General features: G+C 47.0%; 1 protein-coding gene across 2 annotated transcripts in view; it reads right to left on the reverse strand.

The window, feature by feature from the left end:
• The window catches only part of TRPC5 (transient receptor potential cation channel subfamily C member 5), a 67,643-nt gene that overhangs the window by 3,556 nt on the left and 43,737 nt on the right, over positions 1 to 20,350 (reverse strand). For both annotated transcript variants that reach the window (XM_005527407.3, XM_088062567.1), the window contains 3 exons: positions 16,438 to 16,633; positions 829 to 1,035; positions 632 to 673 (listed from right to left, as the gene is read on the reverse strand). In XM_005527407.3, the coding sequence (XP_005527464.1) occupies positions 632 to 673; positions 829 to 1,035; positions 16,438 to 16,633 (445 nt within the window). The remainder of the gene's footprint in view (positions 1 to 631; positions 674 to 828; positions 1,036 to 16,437; positions 16,634 to 20,350) is intronic.

The raw sequence follows: 20,350 nt of genomic DNA on the forward strand, positions 1-20,350 counted from the left end.
ATTACTAATGGCTTTTGGCAGTGGAGCCTAACGTACCACCTAACATTCTGGAGAATTTTTTATTCCTTCCAGCATGCTGGCATAATACATCCCACTGAATTCAAGGGCTGAAGCTGGTGTTTTTAATGAAGTTTCATCCTTTTGTAGGTTGAGTTTAATAAGTACTTGATGACAGGCGGGCTGAGAATAAAAAAAACCAGCAAGATTCAACAAAGGAATCATTCCTGCTTCCTGAGCTGTCCCAAACAAAAGAATATCCCAACCACAGTGTGAGTTAGGGGTGCTTTACAAAAAAGAGCAAGAGAGGAACAATTCAGGAGTGTAAAAATGCTGCAGAAATAGTTTTAATCAGGATGTCCTGGCAGCCTGATGGCAATGGGGATGTGACCTTGACTTCAGCAGCCACACTGACACCTGCAAGTTTCCCACTATTCCAGAGGGGCTGAAAGGCAAGGACAGATTTACTGAACCATCCAATGAGGAAATGCTTTAATCCATGATAAGTAAAATCCTCTTAGAGGACCTACACTTATCAAAATATATTCTGGAAGCAAGCAAGAATTGAAGTATTGGAAAATCAGGAGGAGAAAGAAACAGCAAGTAAAAACTTTATGTGCCCAAGAGAGTTTACCTGGTAATGTTGATTCTGAATCAGGTTGTCAGCGTGTCGTTCCTGGAAAGAGAAAGGCACAGGGGTGTCACCTATCTGGTCCTGTCTTCAGAGCTCCTGATGGCTCTGAGCAAGTTATGACCCAGGAACCCTCTGCTGATCCCCCACCACCCTGAATATCCCCAGCACCCTCCAGAAACGAAGCACAAGCTCCTTACTGTGAATGTTTTGAGGTTTTCGTGCCTCTTCTGTTCGTTGTCAGAGTCGTCACCTGGGCACAGCTGGTTGTGGATCCACTTGCAAAGGTACCAGACCGACTTGGGACTGGGGACAATGTTAAAAGGAGGGGGCAGAGTGGCGCCTTCGTCGAAGTAACTCATCCAGAGCTTCGTCCGCGCAAACTTCCACTCGATATCCGCGTGGTCCTGCGGGAGAAGGGCAGACACCATCAGCAGCTGCAGGCAGGTGTTCCTGGAGCCAGGCTGAGGAGGTGAGGTGTGAGCAATGAGGGATTTCTCCAGCTGCAGGCAGAGCAGTGTCACTCCTTACGTCTCCCTCGCTGGGGGTGGGCGTAAAAAAATTTGGTGTGAAATGTAGCTGGAGTGAAAAAATACCAACCACTGAGGAAAGAGAGGAGAGCAATACCCAGCAAGGAGAATTCCACGTGCTAGAGGCCAGCTTTGTCCTTAAGAGGTTGTACTCACTAGTTCACCAATGCAAGAAGCAAGAAAACACATTTCTTATTTTGCTTTTTGCTAGCGCTTTTATTATCACAAACCTTTGTTCCTCATGTCTAAATCCAATGAATTCTCATATTCTTCCCTGGGAAAAAGGACTTCCATAGTGGTTTTTGATTTGTTTTTTTATAGCCTCCATTAATTCTGCTCTTATAAGGAAATGGCACATTTTATGTGTGCCATATTTTACATCTTGCCTCTGCATTATCCTTAGAGAAGCCAGGAGACATTTTGCTCTTAGGTTGGTGGGATTTTTTGCATTTATATTATCACCATGATGGCTTGCCGTGCCCCAGTGTTTTTCATCTCAACAAAGTGGAGGTGGGAAGTTAACACCATCATTTTTCAGCTGCACAGATAGACACACGGGGTCCCCAGGAAAGGAATGCTGAGTTATGGAAGAGACTGACCTTACAGACTTCAAAATCGCTGGGTTTGGGGAGAACTCTCTGCAGTTTAGTCAATTTTTAATGATGATGGAGCCAACTCAATAACACAGTGCATAATCCCTCCAACATCAGGGCAGAGGCAGCTCCCTGCAGCCAGAGATGCTGCAGAGATCCAAAAGAGAGCTCGTGCTGCTTTGTGCTAGTTTGAAAGTTGAATAAAACGCCGCTGTTTCGTTCTGCAGAAATTCTGACATTAGAAAATGAGAAAACCAGAATATTTCTGACATGGCAGAAAAGGGAGGGGAGTAATTTGTGCTGAGCACAGCTTACAGCAGCACACTGAGCTGAAACAGTGCATCTGTGTGTCGCTGCCGCCGCCGAGGACAGCGCTAAGCCGATGGCTGTGACATTTCAGCCGCCCGGCATTTGGCGTCTGACACCAGATTAAACCAAAGCCACGATGATTCAGGCTAAGGAACAGCGCAAGGTGGGAGGAAAGGACAATGCAGGACTTTAATTTCCCGAGGAGATTTCAGGGAGGTTGGGACAAGCGGATTACGGAGCGAGGGCTGCTGGGCTGCAGCAGGAGGGCACTGAGGTGTAGGACAGGGAGTTTAATAAAATATGGCTGAACATCATGCCCAAAAAATTACTACACTGGCTCCCTGGCCATGCTCCAGCGCCCTGACACGGGTAAAATATGCTCACATTTTGACAGTGAGGTGCAGCTGAACTCCATTTTGGTAATGTATTCAAATTATGTGCAGCCCTGGATTTAGAACGACTGTCTCAGCGGCCCGGGAGCACATTAATCTCTGCAGATGGTCTGAACCAGCCCAGAATATCATTGTCCCCAGCCAGTTTAGCACAGAGGCTCTTTGCAAGCCATAGGGAGACTCAGAGGTGCAGCCTGTCGTGCCCCTTTTTCCTCATACCCCATCAGACCCCAAAAACAGGCGAGCTGCAGCTTTGCTGTGAAGTATCACGAAATGAAGTCCTGGGTAGTAAAAAAAAAAAAAGCAGTTTGTAGCAGTAGGAATAACTGCCACCATAAAAACACACAAATAATAATAAAGAAAAAAAACCCAAACCCAACATCAACAACAGAAAAACAACTCCTGCTTGGGATTTTATTTTTTGGTTTTTAGTTCATTTGTCTCTACCTGCCAGCCCACAGGACAACTCCTGTGTGACAGCTGCTCCCAGGAGCAGGCAGAGCTCCCTCCCAGGAGCAGGGCTGGCTGCTCCCTGCCCACACCTGAAAGCTCCCCCATGCCCATCTTTCCACCTGAGCCTTTCCAGGTCTGGACAGCTTGAGCTGAAACGAGAGGAAGGATGGGCACTGCAGGCCAGCTGAGCCCAGAGGGACCAGGGAGGGGGGAGAGCAAATCCCTCCCCAGAGAAGGGGCCTGAGCTGCACTTTCTGTGCTCCACTTGGATATGAGATCATTTCTCATGGAAAAGATCATCAACTAAGATGAAACCCCTAAGATCATCAACTCCAGCCATTCCCCGAGGCTACCCCTAACCCCTGTCCCCAAGTGCCAGACCCACACCCCTCTTACATCCCTCCAGGGATGGGGACCGCACCACTGCCCTGGGCAGCTGTGCCAGCGCTTGACAATTCTTCAGGAAAAGGAATTTTCCTGATATCCAAGCTAAACCTCCCCTGCTCACTACCAGGAAAAGCCCAGTGGCAGCTGCATTTTGTAGGGAAGAGCTGCATGAGCCCAGGGGTGAATTCCTCAGCTGAGCAGGGACTACAAACACCTGGCAGCACCGCCTGGGGCAGCTGGGGAGCCCGGAGCTGAAGGAGAGAGCAAAGACTTATTTTGGATAGAGATGTATCTTTTAAGTTCTTTGTCAACACAGCAGGAGGTGTGAATGTGCTACCTCGCAACTCCTATTCTGTGATAGATCCACCCCTCCCCGCTGCAAAAGTCCACCAAAGGCTCGGTGTGGGATCAGGAGTGGCAGCAGTTTCCTTCAGCACATCATAAAAGGGCACATCCTGAGCAGATGGAGTTGGCAGTGGATGCTGGATGCTGTTTGAAGGGGAAGGTAAGGCAAATCTCCACCCTGGGGATTGCAAATTTGTTTCTGGGAAAGGAAGGAAAAGGCTTAAAAAGCTTTTCTGCACAAAGCAGGGTTGTCTTGGGGTTTTTTGTGTGTTTTTGTTTGGTTGTTTTTTTAGTTTTGGTTTTGTTTTTTACTTTTTGTTCTTTCATTTTAAAATAGCTGGATGGGACACTTCATCCCTGGAAGTGTCCCAGGCTGGGCTGGACAGGGCTTGGAGCAAGCTGGTCTCATGGAAGGTGTCCCTGCCCATGGCAGGGGGTTGGAAAAGGTGATCTCAACCCAAACCATTCTGGATTCTGTGACTCTGGGCTTTCCTCAGAGCCGTGAAGCTCAGCGAGACTTTTTCCCTCAAGAAGTTTTGAGGCTGGTCTGAACAAATTCCTGTTGGTCTGAGAGTGTCTGTGGGTGAGGCTGGGGGATGCTGGCTTCACCCCACCTGTGTTTCTTCCTGTGCTGTCTCACTCAACAAGTGCACTACAACCCCTCTTAAAAGACAGACCAGACCCCCTGCACAAAGCTCAAAGTGTCTTTTCTTCCCTTCTCTGTTCTGCTGCTGCAAATTCCCCAGGGTTTACAAACTCAGCCTGTCTCAATTATTCACCTTGATGTTTTGCAAACCTGAGCAAATCAGATGAGAGCTCCTGGCAGCAGTTTTGTGGTGGAAATACATAGCAAAGAGACACTTCAGTTTTACTGACAATGTCTTCATGTGCCAGGAAACCACCATTTTCTTGGTTAGAGCTCTCCTTAGTGCTGTAAGCAATAAAATCCCCACACAAAGCTAAAGCTCCCCAAACTCTCCTCCCAGTGCCAAGTACCAAAAATCAGCAGCTGTTCTGTACCTGGGTCAAAGCTGGAGCAGCTGGGATTTACAGCCTTGCAGTGGCTGGGAATGTGGCCCCAGCAGGTGTGCCCCAGGTTTGGGGTGTTCCCCCGGTCACTGCTGGCCCCTGGGCAAGAGACACATTTTTGGGAGCTGTCTGAGTCTGAGCAGTGAGCACAGAACCTTCCCAGACCTGTGCTGCCTCATGCACTGCTCTCAGATGACAACCCTTTGGTAACATTTATAATAAGCTAAAACCCCACATTTCACTAGCTGTGCCAGCGTGACCTTGTTGCTTTAGGAATTTTAATCTAAATTGGGATTCTCTGTCCTCTCTCTGAGAGCTTCTGTCTCTCTCGCCCTTGTTCTTGTCACTGTTTTCTTTCAAGCACTGTTCAGTGTTTCAGCTGTCGAACACTCTACACTTAAGAGGGCCGAGCCCTCAAGCTCAAAGAACACAAGAACTCAAAGAAACCAGCACTCGGCTTTGCTGTGAGGAAAAAAAAACCAAAAACCGGTCTCACTTCCTATCACAATGTGAATGTGTCATCCTGGCCACATAATCCTCTTGCAGATCTCTGCCATTTGAAGTGAGAATTAATCTCCCACAAAGATTTCCCTGTGGGATGGCTGAAGCCATTTCACTGCAGCAGTTGCAAATATTTTCTAATTCAGTCAAAGTGATGTATTCACAGATGTGCCAGATTTTAAATGATTACCTGCTACACTAATTATCCACAATAATTCAGGCATTAATCTCTGTCCTTATCTCTGTGTAGAAAATGTGTTGTTTACAGTTTCTGAGATGTTTTCTATGAAGATTTCCATCACCTTCTCCTCCTTGGGCCATACAGGTTGGATCATACTTTGCTAAATGACAGCAGTGAGTCCTGACCCAGCAGGGGAAGATGCTGTCAGCTTTCAGCATGAGCTGGACACCTCTGCCACAGCCTGCAGGTTCCTTCTCCTCTCCATGAGTTCAGTATTCCAGCTGCCCCGTGGCTGGAGGGAATCACTGAATTTCCCCTCTGCACACAGGAGCTGAAGCACATCCCGTGGAAAGCCTGTGGCAAATCAAGGTTTAGATTTTAACAAGAAATTCTTTGCTGTGAGGGTGGGCAGGCCCTGGTACAGAGTGCCCAGAGAAGCTGTGGCTGTCCCTGGATCCCTGGAAGTGTCCAAGGCCAGGCTGGACAGGGCTTGGAGTAGCCTGGACGGTGGAAGGTGTCCCTGCCATGGCAGGGGTGGAATGGGATGTTTGAAGTCCTTTCCAACCCATGCCATTCTGTGAGTCTCTAAAACCTAAAGCTGAGCTGAGGGTAATGCTCAGCAGCCAGGCTTGCCGAGATCCTCAAACTTTTCCACTCTCAAAAAAAATCCCAGGACCATCAGTTGCTCCAGCTTCTCTCTGCCACGTGGAAGTGCCCAAGGGCTCCTGCCCTTTCCTCTGGGAAGTTCCTGGGATGCAAATCCCACACCCACATGAAGGAAGAATGTAGAAACATCTCCAGCATCGCTCTGGCTGGCACGAGAGGTGCTGTGTGCGCCTTCCCTGGGTTTCATTACACAGCAGGCAGTGGGCTAAGCTGGAAATCAGGCTGTCAGATGCAGATATAGATGGCTGTGACAATGCCCTGGGGACCAGGCTGGCTGGCTGTGCCCCAGTGCCTCTGGAGGAGGGATTGAAGCTTTCTAGTTGTGCCAGGAGTGCTGGCAGGAGCTGGAGTGATTCTGCAGCAGGAGCAGCTCTCTGCTGCTGTCCCACCCTAGGAACAGCCACCAGCAGCCCCACAGGATTAGGATGTGCCCCAAAATGTACTTTTCTCTAGGAAAGGAGGAGGAGATGTAACATTTACCTTGCAGGCTACTGAGGAAGGGAGCCTGCTTGCCCCAGAGGCACAGGAACTTCAAAGGTGCCTTTTTTGCTGTGTAATTAGCGGGGCTGCAAAGCGTAGGAGAAGTCATTAGGCTCTATTTAATACATTTCTCTCTCCACGTGCCTCTTTATTGCTCTGCGCAAAACCCAGAGCAGGAAACAGCACAGAAAATGTATCAGGGCTGGCTTTCGAGCAGGCTAGCACAAGAAAGATGCCCTTGTGTGTCCTGAACAGAAAGCACTGCAGAAAGAGGGTCCGGAGAAAATTAATCTTCACAGAAACTCCACCCAGGCAAGTCTTGTGCTGTTTCAAAGTTGTTAATTTTGTAATATGTGTCAGGCAAACTGAAATAACATCAGCAGAGCTCGGGGGTTTGGTGACAAGCTCAGAGAAGCAAGCAGCAAAAATCTGAGCAGGCTATTTGACGTAAATGGTGCTTAACATTTTTCAAAGGAAAGGATGTCATAGAAAGAAAAAGTCTGTGAGAAAACCAGGAAGCTACAAAGTCAATTATTGCATAGGTAATTCAGCTGCAGCTGGCAACAAATGACTTTGCTTTCAAAGCTGGGGATGACATACTGAAGGGTAAGAACTTAATAGGATCAATCTCAAAAATAATACAAGAAAAATTGCTAAAACAGGACAATCTAGCATTAAGAAAAGCAATTAGAACAGTGAGGGGATGAGACAGAGAAGAGATGAAAGAACTGACGAGCACAAGGCAGAGTCCTGGGCAGCTGCAGTGGCTCTGAGGAGGAGCTGTGACAGTGCCTGGGACACCCAGCCCTTGGCAGAGGAAAATAAGGGAAAACACAGCTGGAGCAGCAGGCAGGGCAGGAGGGTGGAAAGGGAGAGCAGCTCCCCAGGATGCAGCTCCAAGAGGGATTTTGGCTCCAGCACAGAAAAAGGAGCACAGGCAGGTCCTGAGGAAAAACTGATAAATAAATACTAGCACTGGGAAAGAAGGAAAGTGAATTCTGGGACCAGGATGCAGGTCACAGACTTCAGGCAAGAGCTACCCTTGTCTGGCAAAAGGCAGCAGGGCTCTTAGGTGAGGAAAGCAAACAGAGCACAAGGGAGAAAAAAAACTTCAGATCTAAAGTTCATATAGCAGATAAGCCATCATTGGGACTGTGAGCCTTAAAAATCTGAGAGCTGGGGGAAGATCCCACATGGCAGAGCCTGTGAATGAACACACTGCAATGGAGGAAGTTAGAAAAAATTTCCTTGATTTTGCAGTGTCCAAGGCCCCCCAGTTGGGAATGGCCAGAATGCCACCAAGGCACAGCACAGGACCTGCATTTTGTTCTAAGTTGGATAAAGGACCCCATCTTTGGAGCACAGCCAAAGAGGCTCGGGAATTATGGAAATGGGGTTGGTTGCAGTGGAAAAGAAAACCACAAGTGGCTTCTGAACACGCCAGGTCGGGCAGAGAGCAGGGCTGTTCCCTCCTGGGTGACAGAGCTGTCACAGGAGCTGTGGCACTGGCCACCCCTGCCCAGAACCGTGGCTGCTTCTCCCAGCCCCGGGGAATCAGTTTGTTTGTACTTGGAAAATGCATGCTTTAGCATCTCTGCTATTTATAACTTCCATGTGCAGAAGATATTCATAATTAAAATTTTTATTATGGCTTGCAATGCGCTGCATTCCACGGTGTATTTAGGTTATATATACATATATAGATATATATCAAATACTTTTCATCTCCCACCAGCATCTTGGATGCAAACAACGATAGCTAATGAGAAGACCAGGGAATATTATATTGGAGAAAACACAGAGAACTGGGGATTGTGCTGGTTTTAGTGCAGTTAAATTATGGGAACTGACATCTTTTTCTTTCCGCAGTCATATTCCAGTTAAGTTCAGTTTTTATTTTAATAGTCAAATAAATCGGAGCAGAGGGAAGGTCATGCAGAGAAGCAGCTCTCTAAAAGCCTCAGCAGGAAGAAACAATGAGGAAGATCTCACCAGGGTTTTGATCTTCCTGCCATCCTTTCTCTCTCCTCCATCACTGCCTGATAAGAGCCTCTTTTCATGCTGAAGGTCAGAGAGATAAGGGGCATCTGTGCTGATAATGCTAACTACCCCCAGCCAGGTCAAAATCAGGTAACTCACACGTCCTGGAGAACTGAGCAGGCATGGCTAAGCCAAAGTGTTTGAGTGCTGATGACTCTGTTAATAAACAAACTTAGCCTCATTTCTACTCGTCCTATTTCCAGAATATTGTCTTTGATTTTTTTTTTTTTTCTGCATAGCCAGTCAGGCTGAGATTTGATCTTCAAAGGTCCTTTCCAGCCCAAGCCATTCTAAGAGTCCATAAAGTTATCACTGCTAAAGTTATGTTATCTATATAAAGTTATGCTAAAGTTAATGCTATCATGTCTGCATTACACTTGGAGATACTGCTCCAAAGAAAGTGCCTGTTCCTCTCTGAGCAGCCATTCCCAAAGCTCAGGAATCAACCTCAGCTCTCTCTTGTGGCTTTAGGGTGCTCAGTCTGTCAGTCCAGGCCACCTACTGCTGGTGGATGGGAGCCTTGGATTCTCTGCTGGACACAGCCAGGATGATTCTCTTGCACAAACTTGCCCTGGAAAGAAAAAGCACTGCAGAATTCACCACTTTCTATTTCTAGGGTGTGCAAAGCCCTTGGTCTGACCCTGCCTCCTCCAGCTGAGTTGCTGCAAGTACTTTTCAAAGGGGAAGGACGAACCATCACACTCCTCCACGTCAGGAGAGCCCAAAATCCATCCTGTGAGTCACAATGTCCTGCTGAGGACTGGAGCAGAGCACTGGGAAACCGGGATGGAGCAGCCTGTGGGGTTTGCAGGGGGTTCTGGAGGCTTCACCTCCCCAAACCTCCTCAGAATTCCCTTATCTCCTCACAACCAAAGCCAGCAGGGAGCAAGTTCCTCATGTCCCACTCCCTGCTCCTCACCAGAGCACCACTCTGTCCGTGTATTCAGGCACCAAATGCTTCAGTGTTTTGCTCTTTTATGAGAGGCCATAAACTGCCTTTCCTCAGCAGAGGAATGGAGCTGGATTTCGTGTTTTACTGAGCCTGTAAAGGTCACAGCACCAGAGGGAGCAGCAGGTGCCCAACACCTCTGGAAGGCGGCCTGCTTGCACCGCCACTTATAAATGCAGTGCCTGAGCTTAGCTGCCAAAAACTGAGTAATTGCTCAAAAATTTAAAAAAAAAATCCTCTGTCCTGACCATTTAAATACATCCTTGAGCCGAAGGGAAGGGACAGATCATAAAATGTATGAAATTGGTCGAGTCTGGAAGTGAACCTTGAGCTGTGCAGATAGCACTGACTCAGGAGAGATGTCTCTTGTTTTCTCCTACCAAAAAGCAAGGGGTTGCAGCTGAGTGGGAACAGGACCAGCAGACAAAAACAGACAAGGAGATAAAGCATCCAGGTTATTATTAATCATATCCCTATTTAATTAGGAGTGGTTGTGTGTATCCTCTTTAACCTACATGATCAACATCAACTTATTTGCAAGATTGCAGCGTGTTGCAAAGTGAACTCTGGCATCTAAAAAGTCATATTTCAGAGAATTCTTAGTAATATAGCTGTTTCCATTGTTCAGTACCAGGGGAAAGCTCTTCCCAGACAAATAAATCCCTTTTAGTATTTCACTGCTTTTTCCTCAGCAATATTCTTCTTTTATCTTTCGCATTTCCTCTTTTCTCCTGCCTCTCTAACACGAGTCCCCTCGATGCAGAAGCACAAGATAATGCTAATTGAGCTTGTCAGGCCTAAATAAAAGATGGGATAATGCAGGGGGCTGCAACCTATGTGGTTCCATCTGGATACTTCAACTTCTATCACGTAGCAGGAGCAAACCTTGCTGTGCTGCTCACATGTAATGGGCAGAGAGTTATTGACCTGTCAGGCAGGGCACTGGGGTGTTAACTCCACCAAAAATCCCCAGAGCCCAGCCCTGAGAATTCCAGAAATAAATGCCAGCCAACTCCTGGAACATCTTAAATCAGCCAGGGCCTCATCTACGGATTGCAAGCTCATCTTTTTTCACTGGAGTGAAACATTTCTGCCCTGAATGAGCCCCAAAGAGGTTTGGCCCTGGTGGTTCCCAGGGCCACATAAACACCTGTGGTTTCAAAGATTAAAGGCAGCAGAAAGGCTGAAGCTCCTGATTCTGCTGACAGTACTCACAGGAGTGGCAGGGCTGGATCCTGGGATGGAGAATGAGCTTTGTCTGCTCTAAGAACAGAAGATGCAGCATGTGAAGCTGGAGCACATCGAGTGCCTCTATTTAGAGGCTCTGCAAACACCAGATGAATATTAACAACGTGATTCGAGTCCATGGGTTACATGTAATTAGGCCAAAGCCAGCAAAAAGACAAACAGTTCTACACCTTCAAATGAATCTTTTAGCTTGCTAACAAAAAGCAATTAAGCTGCCTGCCAGTCTGGAGCGAGGCTCCAGGGCTGATTCCACACACAGGCCTCTGGATGTATGGGAGCATCCCTGCACACCAATGCTGCAACCTATTTCCCTTCATTTTCCAATAAAAATCTGCTGGGAATCCCCCCACACCCAGGAATGAGGTCCAGAGAGAGGGCTCAGCCTCGAGAATCAATCCCACTGCTCCAGAGGTGGGCTACAGCTCCTCAGGAGGGAACAGGGAGTGGGGGTCCAGCATTTCTCCACGTGGGGGAATGGAACAGAAATCCTGAAATGAATCATGAAATCATGGAATGGGTTGGGAGGAGCCTTAAAGCTCATTCCATTCCCACCTCCTGCCATGGGTGGGACACTTCCCACTGTCCCAGGCTGCTCCAAGCCCCGTCCAACCTGGCCTGGGACACTTCCAGGGATCCACAGCTTCTCTGGGAACCTGTGCCAGGGCCTCCCTATCCTCACAGGGAAGGATTTATTCCTTATGTCTGATCTAAATCCACCCTCCTTTAGCTCAAGGCTGCCTTGTCCTGGCTGCCTGTCCAAGTGTCACTAAAGGCACGAAGTGCAGGAGAATTTCCCATTTCGATTCATTATTGCTGATGCCAGGGATGAGTTTTCGGAGCGCAGTAATTGAGATCTGGGTAATTACAGCTGTGCTGTGGAATAAAGAAAAGGTGTGAGTGTGTCACCTGCACCTCAAACACGGCTTCTGCACGTGGGCAGTCACCAGCAGATGTGTGTGTTGGTCAGCAGGAGGCTCTGAGGGCCACTAAACCGAGGGACAAAGCTGGCAAACCAAGGAAGAGCCATTTCATCCTCTTTCCAGAACCTCCTTGTTTCGCTGCACCATAAAAAAGCTTCAAGAAATATTAATCCCAGCTTGTGTTGGCAACACAACAAGAGCATAACTTCATTTCCTGCTGTATTAGAGTTAAAAACCACCGATGGCTTAATTTCCAGGAAATTCAAATTGATGGTACTGAAAGGGGCCTGGTGAGATGAACATTTCCTGATGCTTTACAAGAGCTTGGTTCTGAGTCCAGATTTAGGAGCTGCCCTCACCTCTGTAGGGGAACACAGCCACCCCAAAATCTGCCACTGGGCAGCTGTTGTATTTCAAACTAAGTTTGTTGGTTGATAAAATTCCTCCTTTTAAAAACCTCCAGGTAGTAACTGTGCAGGTTGTGCAAGCAGAGGAACATTTTCTGACAGTCCTGAGGGTCACAAATCACAGTGGGGAAGAGAATTTCTGCTGGTGGTGTGAATTAAAGTGGGCAGCAATTACTGCTGAGGGAGTTCAGCTGGTGCAGGGAAGTCGAGGAATCCGTGTGCTCTGCAGATGAAGGAAAGTTTGAAACTATCACCTGGGGGAAATCCAAAGTTATCTTGGAAGCAATGTAATAGAGAGCTGAAAAATCTTTATGTTTCTCTGTGCCTTCATTTTCAAGCTATCTAGTCTGCAAAAACTGAGAAAATTCCATGTCTAATATCCCTGTACTTACTTAGAGTTTTATTTATTTTCTAGCTGCACATGCCATTTCTGTTTAGTGCACAGCTTTTGTTTTGCTATGCAAAACATTTATTTTCTTCATTCTCGTCTTTAACTACTTGTGTTAATCCTCTCCATTTAATTTCATCATCTAAAACTGCACCCTGAGTTTGGTGCCCAGTGCCCCGATTCCTCTAACCCAAACACTGACAGCTAAATTCCAATTTAGACACGCACTAACCTCAGAAACACCCTTAAAACTTCCTTTAAAGCCTGCAGTCTTTTGCAGGAACAGCTGTCTGAGATGAGCTACCTTGAAATAACAGACATTCCAACCAACAGGAGGACACAAAATGCAATATCCAGACCGATTTTACAACTTTACACTCGCTGCTGGAGCCAAGCCATTACCCCAACATCACACACGGACACACTCGAGGCCGCAACACCTTCACACCTGGAGCCAGAGGGAATTTTTCTCAGGCTCACTCTGGTGTAAGAAATCCCTGAGGCATTAAGCATCCTTGTATTTTTATCCTGGAACATCTGAAAGCTGCGAGGGCTCACATCTCTGTTTAATGTGCCAGCGGTGGGTGGGTCGTGCCGCAGAGCTGCTGTGCACAATTTATCACCCCAACTCTCCCGCACAGCCCTGGGTTGCTGTTCCTCCACTGATATTGCTCCTGCTGCTGCAGTCAGAGCTGCTGGTGCAGTTCCAGTGATTAATTCTTGCCTGATTCCCCAGAATATCAGGGGTGTGGCCACAAGGAACAAGCTTTTAGCAAATACACGTGAATTCCCTGCAGTGCATACCTGCACCCGAGGGCACCCCCAGGACCCTCTGTGCCAGGGGGAACACCAACTTACCCCGCTTATTTTGGATAAAAATTAGCTCCTGGCAGGAGGATTGGATGACTTCAGGTGCAGCCAAGTGGCTCTGATGGGAAACAGCCCATGAAGTGTCCTCACCACCCACTCAGTTACTTTCTGGCACTTACAAATGATGCAGCCACCTGGCCACACTCACATCCTTCCCTTGTCCTTCCTCTCGTGATTGTGACAAATTCCTCTTCCCATCCTCGGGTGACGTCTGGGAAAGTATTGAGATGAGGGAGCTGGCGGTGCATAACATCCCAGGGCATCCTGTGCTGCTTGTATAAAACATTCTGATCTTCCCATATTGAAAGGGCACAAAATGGATGGAAATTTGGGGGATTGCATCTGGATTTTGTTTGCTTTCTTGGTGAAAGATGGTGTCTGCCATAACCAGACTATGGTTTGGCAAAAGAGAAAAATGGCCTGCCTGAAAATAATCGATATTGAAACTGCTTCAGGGCACTCCTGGAAGTATGTATTTATTGAAGTCTGAAATAGCTGAGGGAAAAAAAAAAACCCAACAAAATTATGGCAGAAAAGTTCTCCCTTCTCTGAGTCAAGAAGCACTTGAAGCAGAGGTTTTTCTCTTTGCTCTGCCTTCCACAGACAGTGGTGTTTTCATGCTGTGTGCCTGCAGAGCCAAATTCAGCAGGCAGCCCTCATCCCCAGCCTGGGGAGACAAAGAAGGAAGGACAGCTCAGACTCTCCCTTCCCAAACCTCGCAGCACAAACTCACATCTGAGTCTGGGAGGAAAGCTGAGCTGAAGAATAACTGCTACAAATGCATTATATTTGTCCCTGCAGGAGAGGAGGGGAGTTTGCATTGCAGCAGTGCCTGGGGCTCATTAACAAACGGGATTAATGAAGATGTCCTCACCGCTCCACTGCAGGGGAGTCAGATGCGCTCTCATCTCACTCCCCTCTGTTTTATCGCTCTGCAGCGATGCTCGTGGATTTCTTGATGAAGAAGAAGATCTCCACCCCACCTCAAGGACTCCTTTCCCCTCCTTCCCCCCTGGAATGCTGTCATTCCCCGGGTATCCCACATCATACAAACCCCAGGAGGAAGAAATGCCCAGTCTAGCACCCAGTCCGCTGGGATTCAGCAGGGGGTGAACCTGATTAGGGGAGGTTAATTAACGACCCACATTTATAAAGCTCAGCGTTTATTAACGGCTTGTTTTCTTCGGGGGAGAGATTAATTGATGTTTGCCCTTAGAAGACACATGAAGGGAATTTTTTCCCGGAGAGAAGGCATGCAGAAATGCAGCTTCCAAACCCAAATGCACGGGAAAAAAGATTGGAAGTGACTGCATCTTGCCTTCGCAGGAAATGTCACTGCTCTCGGAATCGACTGCAGGCAGACAGTTTTAGTGACAGCCAAGTCTCCTGTAGCATTTCCAGCCATTTTCCCGAGTTTTCCCTCGGTTATCTGCAGAGTTCAGTCCTCTACCCCCGGGTCTATCGAGATTTTCTGATGGGGCTGCTCCCAGCTGCTCCAGACACAAAACCACGAACACAACAGCGCTCTCTGGAGCGCTCACTTCACTTAATTGTTATGATGGGTCCCCTCTAATTCATGTGGGATTGTGTGTAATGTGTCATTGCATCACTGGAATTATTCAGGGGAAAGAATGATGAGTGGTTTGTGGCCCAGTGAATAGCAAATACTGCTATTCTTATGCCAGTCTTAGGCTTGGGCTTTGTCTTAGTGACAAGCCTATTCGATGACAATAAAGGAAAGGGAATTGGAGAAAATGGCCAAAGAGAGAATCTTTGTTTTCTGTCCCCCATTCCAGTCTCCCTGGATTGTGAGGAGTAGCAGTGAACAAAGAGAAAGCACTTGAAGCATTGAAACAGACTGATAAAGCATCGATGCCTTTGTGATAAACTGCTTTTCTGCTCATCTGGAAGGTCAGTGGTCCAGTTTTTCTCATACTTTTTACCATGATAAAGATCAGATGTCCAAAAGAATCAGCAATTTGACGGGTCTGCTCTGCTTGACCAAGTGAATTTAGGAGCCACTTGAATCAGCAGATAATCAACAATTGTGGAACCTGTTCAAGAAAACAACTCAATACTCCCCTCTCTGCTTTAGCCAGGAAAGGAGCTCATGCACACATTTCCCAGCGACTTGTCCAGGAATGTGGAAGTGGAAATAGTAGGAGAACTGCTGCTGGTTCTGTTTTTGCGCTGGTTTATCTTCTAGAATAAACCAAGAGTCACCCAAAGCTGAGGAAGCCTCTACTCTGCACCAAGGGACCAGCCAAGGACACAAACAACTCCCCTCACTCCTGTTCTGTTCCCAGATGATGCAGCAGTTCATCACCTCACTGTCTCCAAACCCATCATGTTAGTGGCCATGGGGAGTGAGTGCCCACTGCTTTATCTGAAGTACTGTGCACACAAGATTTTGCTTCCTTCCACGCTGTTCCTGACCCTAAGAGCCTTTAAAATGCAGAGCCACGCTGCTTTAGCTTTCAGTCTGTTGACAAATTTAATCATCAAGGTACAGATTGGTTTTTGGGTACACAGAATGAGATTACAGCGGAGAAACCAGTTCTGAAAAGTGAAATGAAAGTTTGGTTTGATAACGGCTCTAGAGCCCCAAGCTGCCTCAGCTCAGATCCATCCTTCACTGGGATTACTCAGGAATCTCAGATTATGGTTTTACAGCCAGGAGACTCCGGTGTTACAGATGGACACGATCTAATTTCAAGTGGGAAGACTGTGGGAAAAAGAAATTGCAGGGCTGGGCTCCTGACACACACGGCTCCACATGAGAAAACAGAAATAGGATAAAAAAAATACACCACAACACCCACCCCCCGAGTTAAAACCAAACACCAAAAAGCAGTGGGAAGCTTTCCCTTTACACACCCGAGGTGGTCAGCAAGGTTACTCCACAGGAGGAGACAGGGGCAGATCACAGCCCATGAGCCTTTTCCAGCTAAAAAGCATCACAGACAGAGCAGAACCTCCTCCGCAGGCATGATTCAGGCTGGTGAGCAGAAATCCCAGCTACCTGCTGGCACAAACTGGGGGCAGCAGACTCCAGCATGCCAGAGGGGACCCACTCGAACACGGGGAGGAATAACAGCAAGGAGAGAAGGAGGGAACTCACAGCAATGAGCTGGTAGGAGTTGTTCATCATGGCTATCAGCATGTTCAGCAGCACAACGAGGGAGATGACGTTGTAGGTCCCGAACATCGTGGCCCCAACAAATTCCGTGAATTCGTGTCTGGCTTTCACGTTGGTGACGTAGAGATTGAGCAGCCCAAACACAGACCAGAAGAGTGACTGGAGGGTCTCAAAAAGCCTGCAAATGTACACAATGTTATATTTAATATAGTATTATATTTATACAAAATTATACAAATCTATACAATTTACACAATTTATAAAATATATATATATTATAAGTATATTATTACTTCATAGAAAAATATATAAAGTAAAATCATCTTAGCTCAAAACATGTACACCTAAAACCATGCCTTACAGCCATCATTTTTGGCAAGATTATTTGTAAAAGCCAGTAAAGGAAAGCAGAAATGTTTCTGTTTCTTTTAACCCACAAGTCTCCACACACAGGGAAAAGGGGAATGCAGCAACAGGTTACACACTTAAGAGTTCAACCAGCTATACCCTGGCAGTAAATTTCTGTGCTTTTTTTTTTTTTTGTAATCCTATGATGTTAGCTGTCCTTTATGGAGCAGCAGACTCCTGTGATGGTAGGAAAGACAAGTACTGAAGAAGACAGTGGGAACTTCACACAGGAGGAAAAATACTGATTTTTAGATTTTTAGCTGGGGGGTGGAAAATGATCTTCACTAAGGGAATACACAGATATTGGGAGACACCAGAGAGCAGCCACACAGCATGGCCTTTTATCCATTCCTGGAGACACCCTGTGCTCAGCCAGTGACCCAGCAGCCAATGCATGTGAGAGCATTTGCTGTCTGTCCTTGTGAGACGCAGCGAGCACAACTGCCCTGAGGAACCCAAGGCTCCCTTTCCCACTCTTCACACATGCAAAGAACAGTCACCATATATTCTATTTAATTAAAATTGCCATGCTGCGATAGTGCTGCTATCTATAAACTCTCCTGGTTAATCAGTGCCTGCATCATTAATGTGTCTGCAGGATAAATGCTCAGGGAACCCATCCCCGAGTACAGCATGACTGCAGCAGCTGAACAGTGCACAACAAGGCACCACGAGGTGGGAGATGGCAGAAATCACAGCCACCTTCACCTTTTGCTCTGATGCAGGCTGAGAGTTTGCAATTGCTTCAGCTGCTGTTTGCAGTGCACCTGCCCAAAACTCTGCCCTGTTTGGAATACACCTGCCCAAAACTCTGCCCTGTTTGGAATACACCTGCACAAAATCCTGCTGTGCCTGCAGTGTACCTGCCCAAAACTCTGCTCTATTTGGGATCTACCTGCACAAAACTCTGCCCTGTTTGGAATACACCTGCCCAAAATGCTGTTGTGTTTGCAGAGCACCTGCCCAAAACTCTGCTCTGTTTTGAATACACCTGCCCAAAAATCCTGCTCTGCTTGCAGTGCACCTGCCCAAAATTCTTCTGTGCCTGTAGTGCACCTGCCCAAAACCCTGCCCTGTTTGGAAAACACCTGCCCAAAATTCTGCTCTGTTTGCAGTGCACCTGCCCAAAATCCTGCTGTGCCTGCAATGCACCTGCCCCAAACTCTTCCCAGTTTGGAATACACCTGCCCAAAACTCTGCCCTGTTTTGAACACACCTTCCCAAAATCCTGCTCTGCTTGCAGTGCACCTGCCCAAAATCCTACTGTGCTTGCAATGTACCTGCCTAAAACACTGCTCTATTTGGAATATACCTGCCCAAAATTCTGCTCTGTTTGGAATATACCTGCACAAAACTCTGCTCTGTTTGGAATACACCTGCCCAAAACCACTGCTGTGTTTGCAGAGCACCTGCCCAAAACTCTGCCCTGTTTGGAATGCACCTGCCCAAAATGCTGTTGTGTTTGCAGAGCACCTGCCCAAAACACTGCTGTGCTCACAATGTACCTGCCTAAAACACTGCTCTGTTTGGAATACACCTGCCCAAAATTCTGCCTTGTTTTGAATACACCTGCCCAAAAATCCTGCTGTGTTTGCAGTGCTCCTGCCCAAAAATCCTGCTGTGTTTGCAGTGCACCTGCCCAAAAATCCTGCTGTGTTTGCAGTGCACCTGCCCAAAACACTGCTCTATTTGGAATACACCTGCCCAAAATTCTGTTCTGTTTGGAATACACCTGCCCAAAAATCCTGCTGTGTTTGCAGAGCACCTGCCCAAAATGCTGGTGGCTCTGAGTGGTTGGTGCAGCAGCTCCCACCCACCACGGGCAGAGTCCCTGGCAGAACCTGCAGCCACCGCTCAGTAATGACTCAGATGAAAGAGAATCATCACATTAATTCAGCTCCAGAGTTTCTCTTCTTTTGAAGGCTTCCTTCCATAGATGAACTAGACCCGACCCCACGGAGCTGATGAGATCATCCCTGGTCTCTCTTTGCTTCAGCCACAGACAAGTGACCTTTCACAGCCACGTCAGCTGCCTAATCAGCAATCTAAATAATTGCTCTATTTGGGCATCTTTGTTTTGGCTTTCCAAAATATGGCATTTATATCATCCAAAAATGACATTTATATGCCTGTTTAGGAGTTTCCATTTTGGCCTGAGGTCAGCAGATGTTTTCAAATGAAGCTACTAGAGAAACCAATATGAATAATTCAGATGCTTTACTTGACATACCAGGAATTTGTTCTCCCATCATCTCCAGGCATTTGCTCACATGTATCCTCATGCCTTATATGTGGATTTAGTTTATACTTTGTGGATGTAGCTCATGTTTTTCACTGGCCAAAATCATAAAGATGCTTTAAAGCAAAAAATCTTTCTCCCAAAGCCCAGGCTGTTTGTTAGGCTTATTAAATAACAGAGGGAGTAAAATAAGGATTAACCAAAGAATACCAAGCATTTCTTTGCTAGAAGTGGTGGAGTGCTAACTGTCTTTTAAAATATTTATAATATTTTTACTATTAACAGCAGAAATATTGCTTTGGCTCAAAGGAGATAGAGGTTCTCATCATTAAACTGCAATCAGTTCTAGAAGTGATCAGGGTATGGTTCTGGATGAACTGGTGTCATTTGGGCTCAGACTAAGGCCAACACATTCACATGTGGGCATGTAGTGCCCTTGAGGAAGACACCAAGTGGCTCCTGCAGCTCTGCACAGCAGCTTCAGGTGCTGTGTGCTCAGTGTTTGATGACAGGACATCTCCACAGCCTCTTTTCACAGTCCATGTTTTTTGGGGAGGGCTCCCACTGCCTTGGAGAAGCGGCTGTATAGAAATAGAATTTTGGAAATTGAGAGGCTCTCGTGTTCTGCTGAGTGTATTCTGAATCCTAATCAAACAGAAGAATTTTCAAAACTCCAGCACTCTTCATGGCAGCTTGGGGAAGAGCAAATTGCCCCTCTGCCACAGGAAGCTGGACCCAGGGGGAATGGCAGCTCTCCTCCAGAGAGAAGGACACAGCAGGTGTGGCTTCCTCCACCCCTTCCTCCTCTTCCTCACTCTGCTCTCCCTCCTTCAGTCTCCAGCATCACAGCTATGAACATATTTTCCAATCATCTGCCTAAGCAGCAGGCACTCTGCTTTCTGAGGGATGGCAAGGCCAAAGCAGAAAACCTTAAATTATTCATGACTTCCCCTCCTTGCTGTCACCAAGGAATATTACTTTTCCATGATCTGTGCGAGCAATGCAGAAAATTTCCTCACCAGGAAAATGTTAAAACCCACCCTTTGAGAGCAATAGGAGAGTAATGTGGCAGTAAATAGGTGTCACACTCGACACAAGCTGCACACACACCAGGGGCATCCTCTCTGCTCCCCCTGAAGAATTAGAGCTCATTGTGTGAGCCCAGGAATGCTGGTGGGAATCCAAGAGCACTGATCCAAAGCTTTTCAGATTTATTCCTCGAGGTGAGGAATGAACCACGAGCAAAGT

The sequence above is a fragment of the Pseudopodoces humilis genome, chromosome 15, assembly GCF_049639895.1.
Source record: "Pseudopodoces humilis isolate 2021_Gansu_Grassland_sample_001 chromosome 15, ASM4963989v1, whole genome shotgun sequence".
NCBI lineage: Eukaryota > Metazoa > Chordata > Aves > Passeriformes > Paridae > Pseudopodoces > Pseudopodoces humilis.